At 34.8% G+C, this 22,236-nt stretch overlaps 2 protein-coding genes across 2 annotated transcripts; both read left to right on the forward strand.

The window, feature by feature from the left end:
• The first annotated feature begins 1,663 nt into the window (after window positions 1-1,663).
• LOC130636114 (integrator complex subunit 6-like) lies at window positions 1,664-16,644 on the forward strand. The gene is made up of 18 exons (XM_057445732.1): window positions 1,664-1,896; window positions 1,998-2,078; window positions 4,567-4,716; window positions 5,084-5,173; window positions 10,660-10,843; window positions 11,048-11,179; window positions 11,706-12,210; window positions 12,292-12,505; window positions 12,577-12,729; window positions 12,804-12,936; window positions 13,012-13,106; window positions 13,179-13,372; window positions 13,518-13,631; window positions 13,787-13,841; window positions 14,325-14,451; window positions 14,524-14,663; window positions 14,764-15,469; window positions 16,418-16,644. The coding sequence occupies exons 1-18, from the start codon at window positions 1,786-1,788 to the stop codon at window positions 16,582-16,584; spliced, it is 3,351 nt and encodes a 1,116-aa protein (XP_057301715.1). The 5' UTR covers window positions 1,664-1,785; the 3' UTR covers window positions 16,585-16,644.
• A 1,874-nt stretch (window positions 16,645-18,518) lies between these two features.
• Window positions 18,519-20,979, forward strand: LOC130636115 (uncharacterized). Its single transcript, XM_057445733.1, has 2 exons — window positions 18,519-18,667; window positions 19,617-20,979. The coding sequence occupies exon 2, from the start codon at window positions 19,631-19,633 to the stop codon at window positions 20,900-20,902; it is 1,272 nt and encodes a 423-aa protein (XP_057301716.1). The 5' UTR covers window positions 18,519-18,667; window positions 19,617-19,630; the 3' UTR covers window positions 20,903-20,979.
• Window positions 20,980-22,236: the final 1,257 nt, after the last annotated feature.

Consider the following 22,236-nt stretch of genomic DNA (forward strand, 5'->3'; position numbering starts at 1 on the left):
ACACATGACGACTCCCGTGTCGGTGCTCAGAGAGGCAAAAATTTCCATTCTTGTAGGACACATTTGCGTTTTAATACAAGCTCACGAGCTTGTAAAAAGAAGCTGTTATTGCTGTGCTATCTCTGAGTTTTCGAAATTTTGCAAGCAAAAATGAAGTGAAATGAAAAATATTTTTAAAATCAAATATCAACAATTTTAGGATGACTTGAAAGGACGCTATGTTTTTATGTTACAATACGTAATATTTCTTTCTCTCTGTAGAGTTCGTTATGGCTACCTAGAATTTTCAGAGTTTATGCAGGGAAATTTTTGATTTTTCTTTTTAGCGAAACAAACGAACAGGCAAACAAACAAAAAATTATTTTTATTATGATGAGTATATAGCTAGCTATGTAGTTACGAATCGTAGCAAAGAATTTATTTGCGGATAACTTTTGTGTACCGGATAATGTGTTAACATAAAGTTTCAATTTTTTAAGAAATTATCAGTTCATGTTTTGATTTGATTCTTTCACCTGCGCTCTCACAAAAGCGCAACTCATATTCGGTTTTTCTTTCTGCATATTCTTTTGAAATAAACTATCACGCGCAGAGAATGACAACTTTCATACAAAAAATGTATTTTTGAAAAGAAGCACCTGTCCGGAGTGATAAGAATGGTTAAAGAAACTTAAAAGCATGCAAAAGTTTGACGATCCTCGTAAAATGGACTTTCTTAAAAATCTTATTCAGAATATATGTCAGAGTTTGGCTTAATTCTTCACTAGTTTTTCTTCTTCCTTTGGCACACCATGTTCTAATTATTTTCATGAACAATTTAGTTTGACTTAAATTATTTAATTTTATTTACCCGCCCCTAATGCAGAATTTACGTGCACGTGCAACCGATGCAACTGTATATGTCTAATTATTTTTTCCATTGATATCTACATCGGTATCCTAGCTTCACATTCTTCTATTCTTGGCCGGAACGCGTACGGTGGAATGTTTTTTGATAAGTGTGATTTCAAACCGTCTGCGGTTTCTTGTTTAATGCTTAAAAGCATGCTATTGGCGCAATGTCTGTGTTGGAATGTTCTCCTTGATGTCTGATTAAACGCTGGGCAAGTTGGCGCGCCTCTACACGACAAAAACGGGATGAGTTGTCTTGGCATTATATATATAAGAGTGCCCAGAGGGATGAAAAAATACATATGGAGGTTGGTTTAACTAAATAAAACCTCCCCAAGTTAAGACAGAGGTAACGAATGATTTCCGTTTTCTATTCCGTTATTTTAGTCTCCGAAATATGAAACGGCGGCCGGCCAGGGTTTTGATGGTCTTTTTTTACGTACGCAAAAGCTCTCGGTTTTTACTCTCCCGCTTGAGTAAAGAGGTTAAATTTAAAATTGTAGGGAAGATAATTCTAAATTTATTAAAAATTACTTGGTCATGTAAAACATAATTTTAATTTTATGTTAACATGTTTAATCGATATTAATTGGTAAAACAATAAACCTACCTCTAAGTTGTGCCTAAGAATGGTGGAGGAGGGTGGCATTTGTTTTTATCATAATTTATGCAAATCAACCAAATCTCGTAATTATTTCACTTTTCACCAATTAAAAGCTGAAACTAAATCACGTGGTCGAACAGAACGTCGTGGTTCTATTTCAGCCTCTGGCTCCGTTTTACTCGATTAGTCTAGATCTGTCCTGCAAAGGGGAAACATGTGTTCTAGTTTCTCATCCATAACTTTGACTGTGATTTTAAAACCACATAAATTGACAGAAAACAAAATTTGCCATGGTCTTACTTGTTTTTTTGGTAGATACCAGCGCGTCTATGAACCAAAAGACGTGTCTTGGTACCACCTACCTTGACATGGCAAAGGGAGCTGTGGAATCTTTTCTTAAAGTAAGGATTCTCTGCGGTAGTTAAAAATGGCGTCTTCTGAGAAGAATTTTTTAGCAGTAGTATACAATTTTATTTTAATTTCAGTATTTGTTTTTTGTCAGATACGGTCTCGTGAAAACAACGTGAGTAGAGGTGATCGTTACATGCTGGTTACCTACACCGGACCCAATAAATCAGTACAGGTGAGGGAATAACATCCTGGCAAGACAAGAGAGATGGGACGAGATCTTATTATATATGGACGAAGACAGGAATATAATTTTTTAAGACACCTCGGCTACAATCTTTTTTCTTCCAGGATATATTTATAGCTAGATATAGTTTATATCAGTCACAATTAATTTAGCTAGCTACCTTAAACTTTAGTTTCAATAAAGTTTGTAATCTTTGTGCAACAAACAAATATTCTACGAAGTTAGTTGTGCAAATATTGCTTTGTTGTACAACATGCATTTTTTATATCGCTAGTTGATAAAACTGTGGAAAAATCCACTTAGAAAAACATTGGAAAAGAACCGTCGTTCGAATTTTGATGTCAGCAATGACCTTTTGATACACTAAAACAAAATTTGTTCACCTGTCGGCATGAAATTCTAATCAAAATAATGTATATGAACATAAGTTTTTGTTAATCGGTTGAAAAGATATTGTGGTTTAAAGTTTTTTTATGATATTATCAACCCCTCTCTGTTCTGAAACTAATGGATTGACTCACCTTTAGTTAATAGGTCCAAGTTATTTTCCAATTTATTGGGCCTCAAAGTTATAAGTTCAATGTAATGACTTTGTTGATTTAAATTAAGCTATTGATATTAAAATACTGTTGTTGCCATACACCATTCTCCGATTTCAGAGCGATCATAAATTTAAAATGACGTAATCTAATAATGGAGGAATTCGTATGTAAACAAACCTTAAGCGTGGTCGAACACAGAGCGTTACTATTTCTTATGGTAAACAATTAATTAAATAGACCTTTAGATTATTTTAAAATAGTTTTTTTAGTAATATATTAACTTTATTTACATGAAAAGATGCAATATGTGTTTAACGAGTCAAGTTGATGTGCTAAATGCCATCAATTTCTCAGCGTCATTTTTGTAAAAATAGTTTTACTATGCTTCTTATTATCAATATAGAAAGGGTTGCGGAGAGGTTCTCAAGGCAAAGGCATTAAGCACGGCAAGGAAATAGGAAGGGGAATCAGCATGCAAGGGTTAGGCAAGGCATGGGAGGCACAGGCAAGGGCATAGTAGTAGGCAGGCACGATAAAAGGCATAGGAAGGGTAAGCAGGGGCAGGTACCTCAACAGAAACTCTCCCCCCCCCCCACTACAACTCAAAAATTACGTATACTCAATATAATAATGTAAAATACAACAATATAGAAAGGAGAGCGTGGGACATGGTCCCCTAGGTTTGCAAGCAAAAATTTTTAGTGGTCCTTATTTTGAAAAGATTCCTTGGCAGGACGAACATGTATAATTGCCTTTTCTAAACTTGGCATTTTTGTGATGTGTAAATGAAAGTGGTTGTTGTAGATGCAAGATTATCATCTTTTACTTGCCCTGTCCAGGATTTGAACCTGGATCTCTCATTTTCATGAGTGTCTTAGCCATTAGACCAACAGGGCATAAATATATATATAAGTATATCTATATGAAAAATTTTACAGGTGCAACTTATGCTTATGGATTTACAGCACATATAGCCGTTTAATTTTTCTTGTGGATAATAAAATTCAATTTTTTCTACTAAATAGACGGGGGATCTGGTGTTGAAAAGTCTGGATAAGGAACTTTATTACCCAGTGTTAAACGTCTGGTGCAGCAATTAATAGGAAACTGTGCCACCATTCATGTGGAGCGCTTTAGTAGAAGTATGCAGTATATCGTAAATAGTGTGAAGCACACACACACAGCATTAGGGTGTTTTAGTTTAATATATTTTCCAAAAATAACTTTCCTGCAAAAATACAGTTTACATGTTGTGTCATCATAGCGAATTTTCTCAAAATATTTGCGGAAAAACTTAAAATATGAATTGTAATCCATGTAATCATGGTCAATAAAATCGTAAATTGAAGAACTAAAGATGCGAATTGGTGGTGCAATCATGAAATTGCAGAATTACAGATTGTGAATCCGATGTTGTGTAATAAAATTGCGGAATTTAAAATTGTGAATTGAAGCAATGATCCATAAATTTTTTCCACCAAGTCGCTTGATAATTCACACAAATATAGAGCATTTAATCTTGAAACCAATTTTTGAGAGTTGGGTTGTGAGAATTTAAAGAAAATAACAGAATTATGTGTATATATGTGTTATATGTTTCTTGGCAATATCTAGCCTATGTTGTGTGAGATTCAGAGTTTTTGTTTGAGAATTTTTAAAAAAATGTTCAAAATCACATTCTTACTACTTCATCAACTGCAACAAAACAAACTTCAAAAAGTTATTTGACATCATTATTACCATTGTGAAAACGGTTTTTAAATAAAAAGAAGAAGCAGTACTTACCTATATTTTGTTTTTTGAGGGGTTGGCTGTTTTTAAATGCGATCCATTTGAGATTTCATTGCTCAGACAGACTTTTAGTGAATCTAGGAGAAAAACACATACAAACTAAATGCAAAGGTATCACTCTATGTATGTTTTTTGATATCTAGGCTGGTTGGAGAGAAAATCTTCAAATCTTTACCAGGGAATTGAAAAATCTTCAAGGATGCAGTCTGTCAAATGTTGGTTGTGCACTTAAAGACGCCTTTGACCTGTTAAACATGCACCGTCTGCAATCTGGCATTGATAATTATGGAATGGTTAGTGCTTCATTCATTAGTTGACTCTACAGCAATTTGCATGTGATTCTCTGTTGGGTGAATTACATTAACAATAGCCTCATGATTATGATTTTTTTATTTTCTGTTATTTTTCTGTTTTTCTCTGTTCCGGTTTTTTGTTAAAATATATTTAAAAATTGTATAAATGTATTTTCTATTTTTTTAAAATAATCCATGGGTAAAACCTTGGAAATGCCCTAACAGAAAGAAATGGTGTCCTTAAAATAGGCGTACCAATGTGCAAATTGATTATAATCCTACCAATGTGCATCAGCCTATGGTGTCCTAATTTTTTTGGATATTGATACTGTGGCAGTATAAGCAATTTATTATTCTTTTGTTTCAGGGACGCAATCCTTATTATCTTGAACCTGCAATTATTCTCTTATTTACAGATGGATGTTCAGCTATGGACATAGACGGTGTAATCCCAGAAGTATGTTCATATTTTTTAAAGGGAATTTTTTATGTACCTAATACAGTAGAAACAAAAAAGAGTTGCTAGAAACACATGCTGTAAAACGCCTTTTTCTCAACTATTTTATAATGCACCTCTGGGCAACCTAATAATGTCAAATCGGATTAAATCTGAAATATTTTTTTTTAACAGAAAACCTTTTTAAATCACAGGAAAAGTGATAAAAGGTTAATTTCTTAGTTTTAACGATACTTATTTGCAAAACAAATGGGTTTTTTGTTCAATGATATGTGTTACAGAAATATTTTGGAGCCACAGGTAAGCCTTAGAAATTAAACCGAATCTTACAAAGTTCAGTGATCACATTAGACTATGATTTATTCATGATCTTGTATATACCTTATTACAAATACAACAGGGTTCTAACGTCTAAAAATCCTAAAAAATCCAAAAAAATAAAATTATTTTTTTGTGAAAACTCCTATATATAATATAATAATTTTCGTGGGCATTGTGTTGCCCTTAGGTGTCAACAATCACTTTCGTTCTTCTCCAGGTTGCTCTTTCATCTGCCATTTTTGTCAGCTTGTGTAGCATTGTATTTGACCATTCTATTAGACTGTCACTCCATTTTCTTTTTGGTCTACCAACTTTGTTCTTCCCTCAATTGTTCCTCGCATAACAGTGTTCATAAGTTGTTTGTTGTCGATACAGCAGATGTGGCCAAAGAGACCAAGCTTGCGTTGGATGACCGTTTGCATTACTAGTATTTTGGGTTGGACTCGTTCAACGATTTCTATGTTGGCAATCTTATACAATTGTACTCCAAGCAGTCTTCTGTAACATCTCATTTCAAAAGCTTCGAGTCTTTGTACATCTTCTTTGCGAAGTGTCCATGTTTCCGATGCATAGAGTAAGATGCTGAAAACACATGTTTGTAGCACTTAGTACTTGGTTTTTACACTGATTTCATTACTTGACCAGACTTTGCCAATGCCAGAAAGAACATCATAAGCAAGAGCTATTCTGCGTTTTATTTCCTTCTCACAACTACAGGCTGAAAACAGACTTTTTAAATATACAAAATGATCAACCGTTACAATGTCCTCTCCGTTTAGCTTGATGTTTCTATTAGTGGAATTTGTTCCGAAAACCATTACTTTCGTCTTGCTGGTGTTTATCTTCAACCTATAATCTAAGGCATCTGCTGTTATCATGTTGAGATTTTCTAGTAGTTGTATCCAATTCTTTTCTATTAGGTCTGATTGTTAATGGTATGTCCATGTACTTCAAGTCCCAGCATTGACTCTTGAGTGCGTTCCATTGTTCTTTCTAAGTAAATGGTAAAAAAGCAAGGTGATATAGGGTCCCATTGTTGAACTCCTTTCTCTTGTTTAAACCATTCACCTACCTCAGATCCTACTCTTACTGCAGCCTTAGCACTTGGGTGTACACTCATTAAAACTTTTATAAGTCCATTATCAACTCCATAAGATTCTAATACACCCCATATCAAGTCATGTTGCACACTATGGAAAGCATTTTTGAAGTCAATGAAACAGTTGTAAACATACTTTCTCTGCTTCATTGTGTACTTCTCTTCAATTAATCCTAATGTTAGGATTTGTTGAACCATACCTCTGTCACTTTTGAAACCAGTTTGTTCCTCTGGTAGGAAAGATTCGATTCTGCTGTTTAATCTGTTCAAAACTATTAATAAAAACAATTTACGCATGTGATTTATCAAAGACATTGTCCTATAAATGCTGCAGAGCCCAAGGTCTCTTTTCTTTGGAAAAGTCACCGTTACTGATTTCGTCCATTCTTTGGTTTGTTTTTTGTCTGTACAGACCTTCTTGCATAGTTCACATCTGTTCTTCTAACACAGTTCCTCCTGCTTTAATTTTTTCTGCAGGTATGCTGTCTGATCCAGGACTTCTATGAGATTTGAGTCTCTTGATGGCAGTTTCAGCTTCTGATTTTAAAATCTGGTCTTCTACAGTGTTAAGTTGAGGTGGTGCTATAGCATAAAGGTTTTCTAGCGTTCTATTTACTTCTTGATCTGGATCTTTTTGTTCTGAACAGTTCTTCACAGTACTCTGTCCATCTTCTTTTCACTGCCTTAGGTGATTGCAGGATCTTTCCGTTCTTGTCTTTTATCATTCGTTGTTTGGCTGTCCATTTCTTTTTCAAGTCTTTGATAAGTTCGTATGTCTTTTGTGATTTTTTTCTCTTGGGCGCTTTTTATTTTCTCACATCTTTGCTGCATCCACCTTGACTTGTGCAGATCTGCAAACTCGGTTGCATGCATTTTTATATTCTCTCATTTTCTCTGCTGATTGTAATCTGTTCTGCTTTGCTAATCTCAGTTTTTTGTGAAATCCATGCATTGTTAGGTTTATGCATTAATGGAATACTTTCCTTTACAGATTTATTGATCACTGCATAAAGCCTTTCCGCCTTATCTTCTAGGTTGTCAGTGTCTTTTGGATCACCCAAGTTTATATCTCTAAGTTGTATATATCTAAGTTGTTTCTGGAACTTGCACATGACCAAGCTATGATTTGAATCTATATCTGCACCTTGGTATGTATGGCAATTTCTTACGGTTGTTAATCATCAGGATCAAATCAATCATGTTGTGGTATTGGCCACCTGGTGATAGCCATGTTCATTTTCAAAATTATTTTTGCTAAAAAGGAGTGTTGGTTATGTAGAGATTGTGTTTTCCTGCAAATTCTAAATATGTTGGTGTGTACACTTGAATAACAGAAATATTCATTGGCTGTCCTGCGAATTTTGCTACAATTAGCCTTGAATGTAATTGATTTTCCCTTCTTACTTAGCAGAAAACCAACTCCACCTGTCCCCCTTTCTTCTTCGCCTGACCTATAACTTCGTTGTTTAATTCACCTTTCCCTTTCCACCTCATCTCCCAGCAGACCCTGTGCAACTGGATGTTGTCCGAGCCGGCATGGTAATTTTCTGTGTCCTTTTGTCATTGTCGATTTCTGTCGTGGTGTTTTTTATTACAGACATGGTATCTCCACCCCATGTAAAACCCTCCTATGTATTTTAATATTTTTTTTATTTTGTAGAATATAAGTCTAAAATATATTCTGCATTAGCTAATGCGGAAATGAAATCTGATCCATTAAATTTGTCTTCCTTACTTGATTCCTTTGACATTCTTGATTCTTGGGGTTTACACATACTCAAATTCTACTAAAATATCCTAATGCTAATGTTTTCTTGCTAATCAAAAAAATCTTCTAAAAAACCGTTAATGTTTTCCTAAATTCTTCTGAATATCCTTAAAAAATTACTTGCACAATGAGTGTGAACCCTGTACAAATTGACACAACTGATAAGCGCTAAAAATAAAGGTCTGTCATTAGACATTGGACTGTCAGCATATAAAAGCAAACAGTCAAGTTGACTGGAAACTAATCATGCCTTTCACAAGCAAAATGATGCTCCCGAAATTTAGAAAACAAAATAAACATCATTTATCAAGAGCGTAGCTATATCGCAAAGCATATATATTACCACAAACTATTAGCAGATAAACAAGCAATAGTTACATCAAGCTTCGAAATGTCGGAAATGAATAATTGCAATGTCATCAACAAGCTTTATGGAAGGTTTTATTACAGAAAATCGAACACAGCCACTTGCTTTCCTCATAACACCTTAACTGATTGAGCCATTGAGCCATTCACCAAGATGTCTAATATATACCAATTTTATATTTAATGAAAACATCAGCTTGTTTTTATTAGTTCATGATTCAGCGATCTGGAATGACTTGTTATTTGACTCCTTTACTTCATTAACAATTTGACAACTTTTGATTCACCTTAATAAATCGAAAATCTAATTAGACATAAGGCTACTGACTTATGGTAGAGTGTTCGCTTCAATACGCAAGGTCTTTGGTTCAAACCCTGGCTGAGTCATGCCAGCGACTATAAAAGTGGGAATCGATCCTTTCTGCTTAGCATTCAGCATGAGAATTGGAATGATATCTTAGGCAGTTGTCTAGTTGAGCAATTGCTGTGATTGCACAACATTCATAGTTTGCAGGACCTTTGTTCATAGCAGTACCAGTAGGAACTGAAGAGGCAATCCTGGGTAAATAATTTCAATAACAGTAATAAAAATAATAAACCAAATTATTATAATTGTGAACGGAAAGTTATGAAGTAAAATATAATATATTTATTTATTATTTAATATATTTTATTTTATATTTTATATAGTAGCCTAAGTAACTTACTTAGGCTACTATATAAAATATAAAATAAAATATATTAAATAATAAATAAATATAATATATTTTACTTTATAACTTTCCGTTTGCAAGTATAGCCGTTTTTGTAGTGATAAAGTTTTTTAGGCAAAATCAGTAAGCATAAGAAATCGAGGTTTACATCCTTTGGAAATAAAATGTATGTTGAAGGTTAAAAGCCATTTACAGATATTGTACACAACAAGCAACGATGTTTAATAAATTGATAGTTTAAAATGTCTTATTGTAATCACTATGTGGCAGTTAGTTGATTGTTCTTCTATTATAACTATCATTCAAGGTTTTTTTAGCAGATTGCATGATGTTTTTTGGATATAAAATATTCACTTAGTGCCTTCAGAAAACATTTCATTGATAAGTTTCGTGGAAATTTATTCTAATGAAATCATACCAAAATCAACCATGAATATTAATTCTCTTAATCTTTCCTAGATTTGCAAAAAATTAATATTGTCTTTATAACTTGGAATAAAAATGGAAGATCATAGATAACTTTGTGTGTATTTATGCCTAAAATTTAGTTAATGACAGAACAAAAATTATTTGCAAGTGGGAGTTCGAAGTAATTAAGCTTGACATAATTTGCAAAAAAACATTACCATCATTTTTAAGAACATAAAGTGTCCTAAGGTCACAATAAAAAGATCTTTCCGGCTTGCAGATAAAACTTAGCAATAAAATTCTAATAATTTTGTTTTAATATGTTGTATTCAAAGGTTTGACTTTACAAATTGCGTCACCTTCTTTTATATAATTATTATTGAAAAGTAGAGTTTCAGTGTCATAATTTTTATGAAAATATTTTTTGAAAGTGGATTAATGTAGCTTAGTAAGGTTTTAGCTGGCTGATAAATTCAAGAAAAAGCATATGGATATTAGATATTTGCAATGATGATGCAATCTTATGCTTGAATCTCTTTTTCAGTTCTTATGTTTTTACAACCATTGTTTGTAAAGTCCTTGATGTTTGTCTTCACTGCAATATTAAAAAAGGAAGTGCATCTTTTTTGCCTTTATTTTGCATTTGATAGCATTAGCAATCAGTCAGCATGCAGCCACACAGCAACATTAAACCACCGTTTGCTTCCTTTCTGAACACGCAAGGCTCATTTTTAATGGTTACCTTAGCCTTTTTAATTGGCTAGACTGCATTGAGAAAGCAGTTTTGTTAAGTTGATTTGTTTCTTTCTAGATTAAATTACCCTCTCATAATTTACTGCCTGGAGCTGAACTGACAAATGAGTTATACAGATGGGATCAGAGATTATTTGTTTTAAACTTAAAGATACCTGGATTTGCTTCATCAGTTTTTGAAAAGTTGTTAATGATACAACCAGAGGATCAGGCTTTATCAAATTTATGTGAACTTACGGGAGGTTGGTCTATTTCATTAAGAAAGATAGCATGATCTGCTGTTTTGCCATGGAATCTCACACAAAAAACTTATACATTTATAGAATACACAAGGGTTTCACAGTTCAATTATAAATAAATCCAGTGTTTACTGGTGCCATGAGACAAGGATAACTGTTTTGTTTGCTATCATGTGTATAATAGAATTTGTAATTTTTACTTTAAAGGTAAATTGTACAACGTTGGAACACATAAAAATTTAATGCAATCGATGGAGTCAATAGCTCAAAAAATGTTGACTCCGGGTGTGATTATAAATTTTGAGAAATATGGAGCTGATCCTGAAGATATTATTGAAGGTATTTAAAACTTGCTATTTTTCGCTAATGTAATTGTAAAGCCGCCCTTTAAAAATTGTTTTGTTTTCTCTGTGGAGGTGGTTAAACAAAGTGCACAACTAAGAGGTTGATAAAATTGCTTCTTGCAAGTTTCATAAAAGTCTGTCCTGGGTTCACAGCTTCTAGCCAGTTAAACGTGGTTCACACTTGCTGATAACTAGGGATATCTAACAATAGCTGATATTTTCCCATTAGTGTGAATCAAAAAACTGTCGCTAGTTGTCAGCATTTGGAGATATCTTGGTATCTGTTATAATAAAAAGTTTTGATATGCGGGACAGAACTTGTCGTTAATTTTATTTTATTTTCAAAAAGATGAAAAGATGGTACATTATTTTATACTGAATGGAAGGTTTTACTAAGTATGCAAAGTTAAAAATTTTAAACTTACATACAGACATACATATCCCCAATAAAACTGCATGTAACCAGATAGAAAAATTATTTTTTAAAGACAGCTTAATCTGCAGTAAATAATTTTTGTTAGGTGTTGACAAGCAAGAAAATGAACACAATTCTCCTGTGACCGAACTTGCACAACATTCTTCAACAAAAGAAAACTTACACAATGGTTTTATTTCATCTCATACTAATGGGCAACTTAGCGAGACTTTTGAACATCCTGTCTTGCATAATGGTTTTGCTGTAGACCCTCCAAAGATTGCAAATGGTCCATATTGTGGAAAGGGGTTACTACCGTCACCAGCACTTGTACCGCCCTCACGATTGCCATCTCTCATGGCATCATCTGTACCAATTCCAGTGAATATGCAAAATGATCAAGTAAAAGGAATATTGCCAGTGCCACAAATGCCTGGACGGATCTCGCCAATGATGTTTGTTCCAAATAACAGACATCATTTGTCGGTGAAGAATCCAATGCCGAATCCACTACCTAAAATAAATGGAAGCTATGTCGATGAGAAACAACACAATTCTTTTAAAGCTGAAGGAAATTTGACTCTACCTAAAACTGAAGCACAAGTAACTAGGTATATCATGCATTATGTTTTGTGGATGCCTTATTTATGTATGGATGCCTAAATAAATTATAGCTTTTTGTTTTGTTTTAGTTCTATGAGTATACCAGATATACCTATTAGAGGTGAAGAACAGCCAAGTGTTGATACCAACCGCAATCTCTTATCGCCAAGTGTCGCAAATACAAACTCTTCTACTTGGCAAAAGCAACGACGAATGATATATGTCCGAACTAATATTAAAGGAACTGTAGGTCATTGGCCAATTCCTGAAAGTTTCTGGCCAACCTCATCTACTTCCGTAATTGTAAGTTTTTGTGTTGTGTTTCATATCACCCTGTTTTTATATCTGTTTTTGATAAGTATAAATATTTTTAGCCTCCTCGAGATTGTCACCCTAATGTGAAATTCTTGTGTAAGGCAACAGAACCTATGATTATTGAGAATATGCCATTTGACAAATATGAACTAGAGCCATCACCTTTAACTCAGTTCATTCTCGAAAGAAAACAACCAAATGTTGGATGGCAGGTATGCTTCTTTTTTCAATTTTTTTTAGGATATATGAGATATGTAAATCTATCTATCTACATTTATGCATTTAGACATTTATCAGTGGTAGCTCGCCATCATCTGAACTTGGGTATCCGTTTGGTTATCTAAAAGCATCAACAAACCTTCAATGTGTTAATTTATTTGTCATGCCATACAATTATACCGTCATATTTCCTTTACTAGGTAAAGAGTCGTTCTAGTTCTGATGTTGGTTTGATTTTCAATCGCTGAATTAACATTTCATTGCCTTCTCTTTAGACGAGCTTTTTAAAATGCATAAATGTAAACCTACTGTAAAGTGGCGTCAAGCATTTGAAGAATACTTGAAGAGCATGCCGAGCTATTATAGTGCAGTATGTTTTAACTTAACTTAATCACTTACATGCTTTATAATCTTTTAGCTATTTTGTGTTTTTTCTTTATAGCCTCTGCGAAACGCATTAAGGCGAATGGGTGCACCAAACAATCTAATTCCTGATCATATAGACGGTTCCATGAATTACAGTGTAGTATCTTACCTGAAGAAGGTAAAACATCAAGCGAAAATTGAAGCTGAACGTCTTGCCAATTTACATAGTCAGCAGCAGACAATGGAAATACCACACTTAAATATTGCAGGGTAAACTTTGCTGTTATATAAAAAAGATCAACTTCCTGCCAGTTGTGTTTTTTCTTTTTTATGTAATCGTATCACGCAGTAGCACTCTATACACCCTTCGTGTAATGTCAAAAACTGTGTTTAACCATACTGCATGTCTGTATAGGGCACCTCAAATATCAGACGGTAAATTAAAAGATTTCAAGCAGTTTTTAATTCAAAAAACTTCATCAACAATCAATCGGGAACTTTCTCACATCCAAGTATCCAAGAATAAAAGGTTTGTTCACTTTTTTTTTGCCCTTGTGTAAGCATTAATAAGCTTCTTTAGGTGCAAATTTCAAATCAGCCTATGTATACATGCAATTTTTACATAAGGAAATACACTAGCAAGTTTTTTCGTGTGTATATTAAAACATATCGTATTTTCTGTAGCGTGGAAGAATCAAAAGATCAAATGGCAAATCGCAATCTGCCGGTCCCAGTTGAGGTAAAAATATTTTATATCTAAGTAACACAATGTTCAAACAAAATCTTAGTTTTGGAGAGATCGACTTTAATTTTACCCAATGGCTTAATGAAAGAAATTTTTGTGAAATCTGCCTTTATGAGGTTCAACAAAAGTGCTTCAAATCTCTCTGTTCTCGTCTTTGTCCTAGCACTATTTACAAACCCTGAAACTTTTGAAGCATTAGTAAATTAGTTATTTGCTAATATAAGGATTGTTTTCGATAAGAATCCTGGCGCAATCACTATGTGACTTAAAATCATCAGACCTTCTTAAGATCTTCGTCACTAAAAATTACACTATGACACCACACTGTTGGCGGTTCATCTCTGACATGTACTGAACGAAAAATTATATCCGAGATCATATCGAAGTATTAAACACAAATTGATTTTTTTGTGTGCAACACGTGCAGTTGAATTAAAGAAGTGAATTATATAGAGACTTGTATATTGTCATTCTTAGAAATCTCACGTTCGAAGTTACAAAAACCCTTTCGATATTCATCGTGGAGAAGTGTTGCAACACCTCGACAGAATCCGGACAAACTTCTTCCACATATCTTGCCTTTCTAACAGTGTGCAAGACGAAGGTAACACTAAATTTCCAAAAGGAAGCTGCAATCTAGATTTCTGCGTGTTACGGCAAATTTTTGTTCATATAGATAGTCAGCATCAAATTTCAATTGCTCAGATGGGAAACTATCAAGATTTTATCAACCAGAACAAACCGCTTCGTGAAGTCGATCCAAGTCAAGCACGTGTACATACATTTGGAAATCCTTTCAAATTAAAACAAGATCAGGTATGATCGAGGATGGTCCACGCAATGGAAGGATTTTTTTGTCTATGCTTCTTTAAGCGAGAACGTAGTTGTGACTGTAGTTAAAATATGTTGTGTTTAGATTATAGCTGTGGATGAAGCCGATGTTAACGATGTCGCTTTTAATCAAAACTCTCGTAAACGTGTTAGTGGCGACGCTTCCATGATATCGCAAAAAAATAAGAAAAAAAGGTCCGAAACGCCACCTCCTAGTAGAAGGGCCGTGGGTCCACCGAACACTCCTCCACCGAAGTCTTATTTTAAAATTTCTTCGGAGTCAGCTAAGGAATCTTTGCAACTACAGGAGGCAAAGAAAGAAAACAAGTCTTCAGAGGCTAAAGTGATGCTGCCCACTGAATCTTCTGCTAAAAACGATGTGGGCAAAAAACATAATAGCGTGAATCAACAATTGCGAAAACTTCAGCTGATGCATAAAAACAAAAAGGAAGGAGGTTTCGATGTTATCAACGAGAAGTATGATCAAGAGCCTGGACTCGAAGGTTCGCCTATACTTTCAATACTACGGAATTCCTTTGAAGAACAAGAGGAGAGGGATAATGACGAACTACGTGAAATACACGAAAATAAACTTTTATATAAAGAAGGGGACATCTCGAGAAGTAGTAGTAGTCGCAGTACTCGCAGCAAGTCGGGACAATCATCTGTTACGCCGGTAACTATCGACGAACTACCGACCGATGTGATTCGCAAAGCTCGTCTTCAACTGCAACGTAGAAGTATTGTCAAAGTGCGCTTAACATTATGGAAGGCGATAAGAGAAAGAGCTGGTAAGAAATATAGCTGTTGCATAACTTGCTAGAAATCATCTAATGTTGAACTTTCGACAAAAACGTTTTACACTTCAAAAAAAAAACGGGGTAGTTGCGATTCCTCGGGAATGTGGTTTAGCCGTTATCGAGAATTAATATTGACGTTTGTTGGAAGTTTCAAGATGCTGTTAGATGGTTAAAAGCATCTTATTTCAACCTTTTTATACTAACAGTCAATTTTGGCGCTTAACATTTCTATTATGTGCGCAATTTCAATGCCTATGTTTGCATCTTTCTACGCTTGTACTTAAGTTAGTTACCTTATTATTATTATTATTATTATTATTATTATTATTATTATTATTATTATTATTATTATTATTATTATCACAGTCAAATCTGCATAAGAAGGCTACTCTTGTTCGTCTTGTTACACGCCGTCTACGACGTTTTTATTTTAAAGCAACTACTTGAAATTATACAGGCGGTGTGATCTCCAAGTCATGCAAACTAATTTAAATGCTGTACTACGAATTCGTTTTTCGGTAGCAAAGTTTGTTTTTTGTTCTGGTTTTTAAAAGAAAAATATGGTCGTCCTACACAGATATTAACTTGCATGCGGGTAAAATATAACGACCGCTGGTCGCGTTAGGCAGGTGGTCGTCTTATAGAGTGGCAAATGATTGGGGAATCCAACATGTGGTATTTAGGACAGGTGGCCGTCTTATACAAGTTGTCGTTATTGTAAGTTTAACTGTATTTTTGTCATCATATTCGCGCAAAAACGTTTGCGATATGTGAATTTGATACAAAAACTACACGCGGAGCTTTTTGTGCGAAAATCAAAACAGGGGGAAATAAGCTTATACTGCTATTGCGTAAAATTTATACTCGGGAAGTTTTACAACGTAATGCAAAAGCGCGTATTATACTAAAAACTAAATAGTTCTTTTTTTTTACCTTTAGAATTCGAATCGATTCTTGGTTTGCTACAACCGTTAACCGTCAGTACGGAAGCGAAGTACATATTTTTAACGAACTTAATACGCGAAGCAAATGAATTTCAGTTAGTGGAGTTGTGTGAAAAACTGACCGCCATCACACCCAGACTTCGACGTGTGCTTGACACGTGACTAGAATATGCATTGTGTAATGTAGAATTGTGAGATTGTTAAGATGTACATAATTTTATACTTCTTGTCGTTGTTTTTGGTCAGCGCCCGAAGGGAGCCTGACCATTGGTTTCCCCTTTGCGTTGGTCGTCGGCGTGGTATACCGATGTTTATGGGTATAGCTATAAGTTATCCTGTTGGTGTTCTGAACAAATAAGATACAAGGACTATAATAACTGGCTGTGTAATCATTTTAATTTTCTCTATTCGTATATATAAGGATCTTTATGTTTTGTATTTAGTTATATATGTTCTTGATTTCTGGTGTATCTAATGATACGTTTATACTTTTCTCTCTTTTGAACAAAGGAAATGTCTATTTTGTCATCCAGTCGACGCGTGTACTATACCTTACGCAAGCTTACATGTATTTAGCTAGCTAGAAAGCAAGATTTCAAACTTTTATGTGATTGCATGAAGTTTATCTAAATGTCGATTTGGATAGCTTTTCCCTGACTGTCAGTATCCATGTACATGCATAATACCCTGTTCTGTTTCGGTTTTTTTTTAAATCTTTTGGACAATATTCTTTTCAAATTTTTTCTCGAGATTTTCGGAAAATAAGTCCTCGTGAAATAAGTACTGGCTTCAGCATAATTAAGAAAATTCTTTATGATTGTGCTCAACTTAGGCTAATCTGTGAGAAATAATTCCCAGAAAAAGTCGAAAATAGGCTGATCCACAAATTAAACAACAACAATTATAATTTGCTAATCGAGAATCCGCTTTGTGTCTTCTGTAACGATTCGACTAAGCGCCCATCAATTTTTAGGCCTCCCCCCTCCTCGAATAAGCGCTCAGGTAATTTCATTAAAGTTCAATAAGCGCACTTATAAAGCAACCCCCTTGATTAAGTCCCCTCCCCTCGTATGGCCCACCCTATACAATGGGCGCTTAATCAAAGACTGCCTTGAGAAACTTGGTGCTTATTCGAAAATACTAGTCGGTAGCCCGACGGGTTCACCCGTTCTTTATATATCGCATTGCGTGCGTCTCACTACTTGCGGTACCATTTTGCGTGACAGACAGACGCATACGGGTATTTTAATATAGACTAGTCGTTAGCCCGTTGGAAAATCCACGGGGTCGCCCGTCCTTTATTTTAACCTGTTGCAACAAAGTGGACAAAAGTATACCGCATTTGGTATTGGTGCGCATTTAAAAATTTCTTGTTTCCGTTACGGGACACGCCTTTCGCGGACACATACAGACAGACGACGGCTATTATTAAAGAGGAAATTACCGGCCGAGTTGAAAAATATTCAGCCCGGGGAGCTAAGATCATGCTCAAATACTAAAATAAACTTCATAAAGCTTAGAAATAAATTCCAAGAAAGGGACATTATATATTTTATCGTGATTTTCTGATAACATTTGTATAAAAATGCGATCTCTCCATATTTAGGGAGAGCTTCAAAAATAGCCAAAAAATAGAACGAGTTCTATGCATGATTTCGTATTTAAAAAATTAATTACAAAATGAAGGTTGTTATTACGTTTGTGTTGTAGAATACGAAAAATTGCGAACCTACCAAGATTAACGTACATAATTCCAATTTTTTATTAGTTAAAAAGCTTTTTTTGTCAAGACATCTATTTTTATTTATATTCGATGTTTACATAAAGGAAACTGCGAATAATTGTTTTCGAATAGAAATTTTGTTGTTCTGCTGTGTTCTCTCAGTTCATTCATGATTATTTTAGTGAATAGTTGAAGTTTGGTGGTTGTATAAATATGTGAAAGCTTGAATGGGTTTGAATACAATAGAATAATTTGATGAATACAGCGTACCTGACGGGTAGTTGAATATCTCAATACAACCACCAACAATGCTTCTATTCACAACGAGCAGTTATGAATGAAAGCTTTTATTTATTGTATTGTTATTTAAACAATAGGCTAACAATATAAAAAAGTTTAACAATAGGTAGCTAGTGAATTTTGCGAGTTTTAAAAACGAGTATTGAAAAGAAAAAACATTATTTCTGCGTCGGTTTTATGTGAGCAAAGCAATTTGGTTAGCAAGCATTGATCGGTGACCAGGTAAGTCAAACTTCCATTTTTTTCTTTGCTACTGTTTATGTTGTAATAATTTGTTGTTGTTTCGTTCTGTAGTACAAAAGCACAACATGTTATTAGTCAATACAAAACACAAAAAGCTATCTTAGCACAAAAGATTGTTTTTCGAAAGCTTTTTTCACCCATTTTTAAAATGTTGACCTTCGCTTTTGTTATTTAAGCTGTCGGCTCTTTCCATAACAAAAGCTTAATATCGAATTCTGACAGCTAGATAAAGATTTTGTTGTCTTTTAACGGTGCTTTTAAAATTAAATTTGTTTTTTACTGTATATTATTATGATCAATTATAAGTACGGCAAAACAAATTGAAATTTGAGGTAAGACTTCTACTGTCGACACACACGACTTTTTTTCTCAACAAGTTACACTTCACATCGTGCGTTCTTTTCACGTGGTGGTAAAACTATGCCGATTTTATTTTTTGTGCATATTCGGCATTGTTAAACAACATGGTAGATTAGCTTTGATTTATGTGAACTTGGATTTTTTATTTTATTATTTGAGTCATAGTACGGTGGACTTTTTTTTAACTCATTTATTTCGTATATTCATTTAAAATGTCTTTGTCTTTATTGTGCTTCGCTATTATTCTACTCTGTTGTTGTTTTAATCCTGAGGTTAATAAATACTTCTCATCACAATAGAAAAGACTCAATCCTATTTAAATCCAAACTCAGTATTATGCTATTATTTGTCTTTGTTTTACTTTGTTTATCGTTGACTAAGATTTACTGTGGATTTATAGCAACTTTTTTCACCTATTACTACTCTACAAGCTGCGATCACATTTATATTTAGACATTGCAATAAATTGTATAGTGTACGACATACTGTCGTGCGGGTTTTATTTCTACTGAATTTTTTGCACTGTTGTCCTTTCTCTTATTGCTCACATTATATTTTATTCCTGTAGCGAAAAGGACAAGAATGGAAAATAATGAGCTCGAGATAGAAGTTAAAAAAGGTCACATCAAACGACCGATGAATTCGTTTATGGTTTGGTCCCGCTTGGAACGAAAGAAAATTAGCGAAGCCAATCCGAAAATGCATAATTCTGAGATATCTAAACGTCTTGGTGCCTCATGGAAACTTTTAACGGAAGAAGAAAGAAAACCTTACGCTGAAGAAGCAAAGCGTTTACGTGATTTACATATGGAGGAACACCCCGAGTATAAATATCGTCCGAAAAGAAAACCAAAAGTCGGTCTAATAAGTCAGGAAAAAATACCTCTACCTTCACAGGCTAATCGACCTACCGCTATGTCTATTCCAGAGTATTCAAAGCAAAGGTCCGGAACTGTTCCAATGTACGCAGGTTATCACCACATCCCTGCTCATCAATATGTTGGACATCCACGTGTTGTCAATTTACCAGAAGGTGTCACCACGATCCATTACCCGTCATCGCGCTATCATTATCGCTCTCACAGTCCAATTGAAAAGCGTCGATCTCGTAGTCCCTTTGACAGAGACTTCCGCCGTCACAGTCCTGACTTAATATATCACCCGATAAGTCCACAAGAACACCACTCATTTAGAGGTGATTACATAAAGAGTACAAGAGAGTACCGGCGCAGTGTCTCACCAGTGGCACCACATAGTAAACCTCAAAGCAATTCGCCCAAACGTGAAAAGAGTCCCACGGAAGAAGATACAACAGATCGCAAGAATTCTCAACGCAATAAACGAAAAGGTGTTGATGATTTGCTGGGTGAAAAAATGAAGGAGCAAGCTCGTGATGAACAGTCGAGGCGAAGCGGCGACGAGAATTTTAATTCTTCATTTGTACGATACAATGAGAGAAGTCCTATTGCGTATCGGAGTACTGCTCCATACGTTGTTCCCGTACCTGTTATTCTGCAGCCAAGAAGTTCTCATATGTCGCCCGATGTATGCTATAAGGAATGCTGCATGGTTCCTGCAGTGCAGTATATAACGAGCGGAATGGAATATCATAATAAGTACATACCTCGCCACAGTGTGCGCACTCACTCTAGCACTAACTCTACATCGAAACGTTGCCGTTGTTCAGATTGTGAAGAAGGAGCACACAGACAATTCTACGAATATAAATCATATCCACGTTCTCCTAAGTATGAACACGAAGTAAAAAAAGAAGCTGCAGAATGCACGAACGAGTGTGATGACAGTACAAGTGGTCGTCCTCCAAGAAGTAAAGACCGGAGTCTTTCACCGTGACGATTTTGAAAGTCAACTTTGTTAATGTTGTGTAAATATCTCGTTTGTGTAAATGATAGGATATATCATAAAACTAATTAGGCCCTTCTTATACCAGGCTTCCACAGCCAACTTCTTTATTCTTATACAAGGCTTCTGCAGCCTAGTGGTAGAGCGTTCGCTTACAGTGCGGGGAGCTTTTGGGTTCAAACTCGGTCGAGACATGCCAGAGACTATAAAGGTGTGATTCTATCCTTCTGCTTAGCGTTCAGCATGAGAATAGGATTGATATCTAGCGGTTGTCTAGTTGAGCGATTGCTTTACTTGTACAGTGCAAATAGGAGCTTTAAATGCACTAGGACCTCCTTCGCAGGACCCTTTGATAGCAGTACCAATAGGAACTGAAAAGGCTATTCTGGGTAAACAAATTTCAATAATGATAAAATGATAATAATAATAATAATAATAATAATAATCCTCCCGTTATGCACATTCCATAGAGCTGGCGTGTCGTTGCTGACACCATCGATATATTTAAGTCAAATATTTTTAAAAATATTTAACTTGTTGCTTTATGACTAAGTGAACTTTGCTAATTTACTGGTTACCGTTAAAATAGTTACTATTTGTGCTCTTTTTGCTCTTTCAAGAGGTATATTTTTGTGCCGTAGAATTACTCTTTTCGTGTAAATTATTTACTTCTCGGGACACGAAATAATAAATTTTCGAGTTTTAATATCTCTCAGGTGAAAAAAGTTCAGAAGAGGGTCAGTCACTCATCATTTTCTTAACAATTGTTATATGGCAAAACATTGGTCAATAATCTATTTCCTTTGTAATGTCACAATGTACCTCCGTTACCTAATTTGAAAGTTTTTATCAATATCAGTACTTCAACTATCTGCTATTTTTTAAACCAATGTTAACAATTTTCACTGCAGTGGTTTTTTCTTGCTATTTTCAGTGGTGCTGTTGTATTTTTTTTGTCGTGGATTTTTTTTGCGTTGTGTATTTACACCAGGTAAATACACCAGCAAAAATTCAGCTCAAAAAAATAAGGTGTATCTCTGTGAGCCTTTGCTCTTTGATTTTTACGCCCATTATTAAAATGAACTAGAATAACGGCCGCCCAGCGTCCATCGCGTATAAAACTGATTTTTGGGGCCCCGCCGTTTGGGTTTTGTGGTCCTGTTTTTGTGTTAATTTAGCTGAATGCGGCATTTTCATCCTGCGAAATTTTTGATATCATCATCGGTACTGGCTTCACTATTTACACCAGTTCATACGGAAGCCGATAGGTGCAAAAAAGCTTTTCCGAAATTGTGTGAAAATGTTTGCCGAAATAGTAAAAATGT

Source organism: Hydractinia symbiolongicarpus, chromosome 3 (genome assembly GCF_029227915.1).
Source record: "Hydractinia symbiolongicarpus strain clone_291-10 chromosome 3, HSymV2.1, whole genome shotgun sequence".
Classification (NCBI taxonomy): domain Eukaryota; kingdom Metazoa; phylum Cnidaria; class Hydrozoa; order Anthoathecata; family Hydractiniidae; genus Hydractinia; species Hydractinia symbiolongicarpus.

What these genes read in the sequence shown, in the direction of transcription:
- LOC130636115 (XM_057445733.1), top strand. Translation starts at nt 19,631, where the DNA reads ATGGAAAATAATGAGCTCGAGATAGAAGTTAAAAAAGGTCACATCAAA.
- LOC130636114 (XM_057445732.1), top strand. Translation starts at nt 1,786, where the DNA reads ATGGTCTTACTTGTTTTTTTGGTAGATACCAGCGCGTCTATGAACCAA. An exon ending in CTGTGGAATCTTTTCTTAAA is followed by an intron (nt 1,897 to 1,997) that starts GTAAGGATTCTC and finishes GTTTTTTGTCAG; the next exon opens with ATACGGTCTCGTGAAAACAA. An exon ending in CAAGTATCCAAGAATAAAAG is followed by an intron (nt 13,632 to 13,786) that starts GTTTGTTCACTT and finishes TATTTTCTGTAG; the next exon opens with CGTGGAAGAATCAAAAGATC.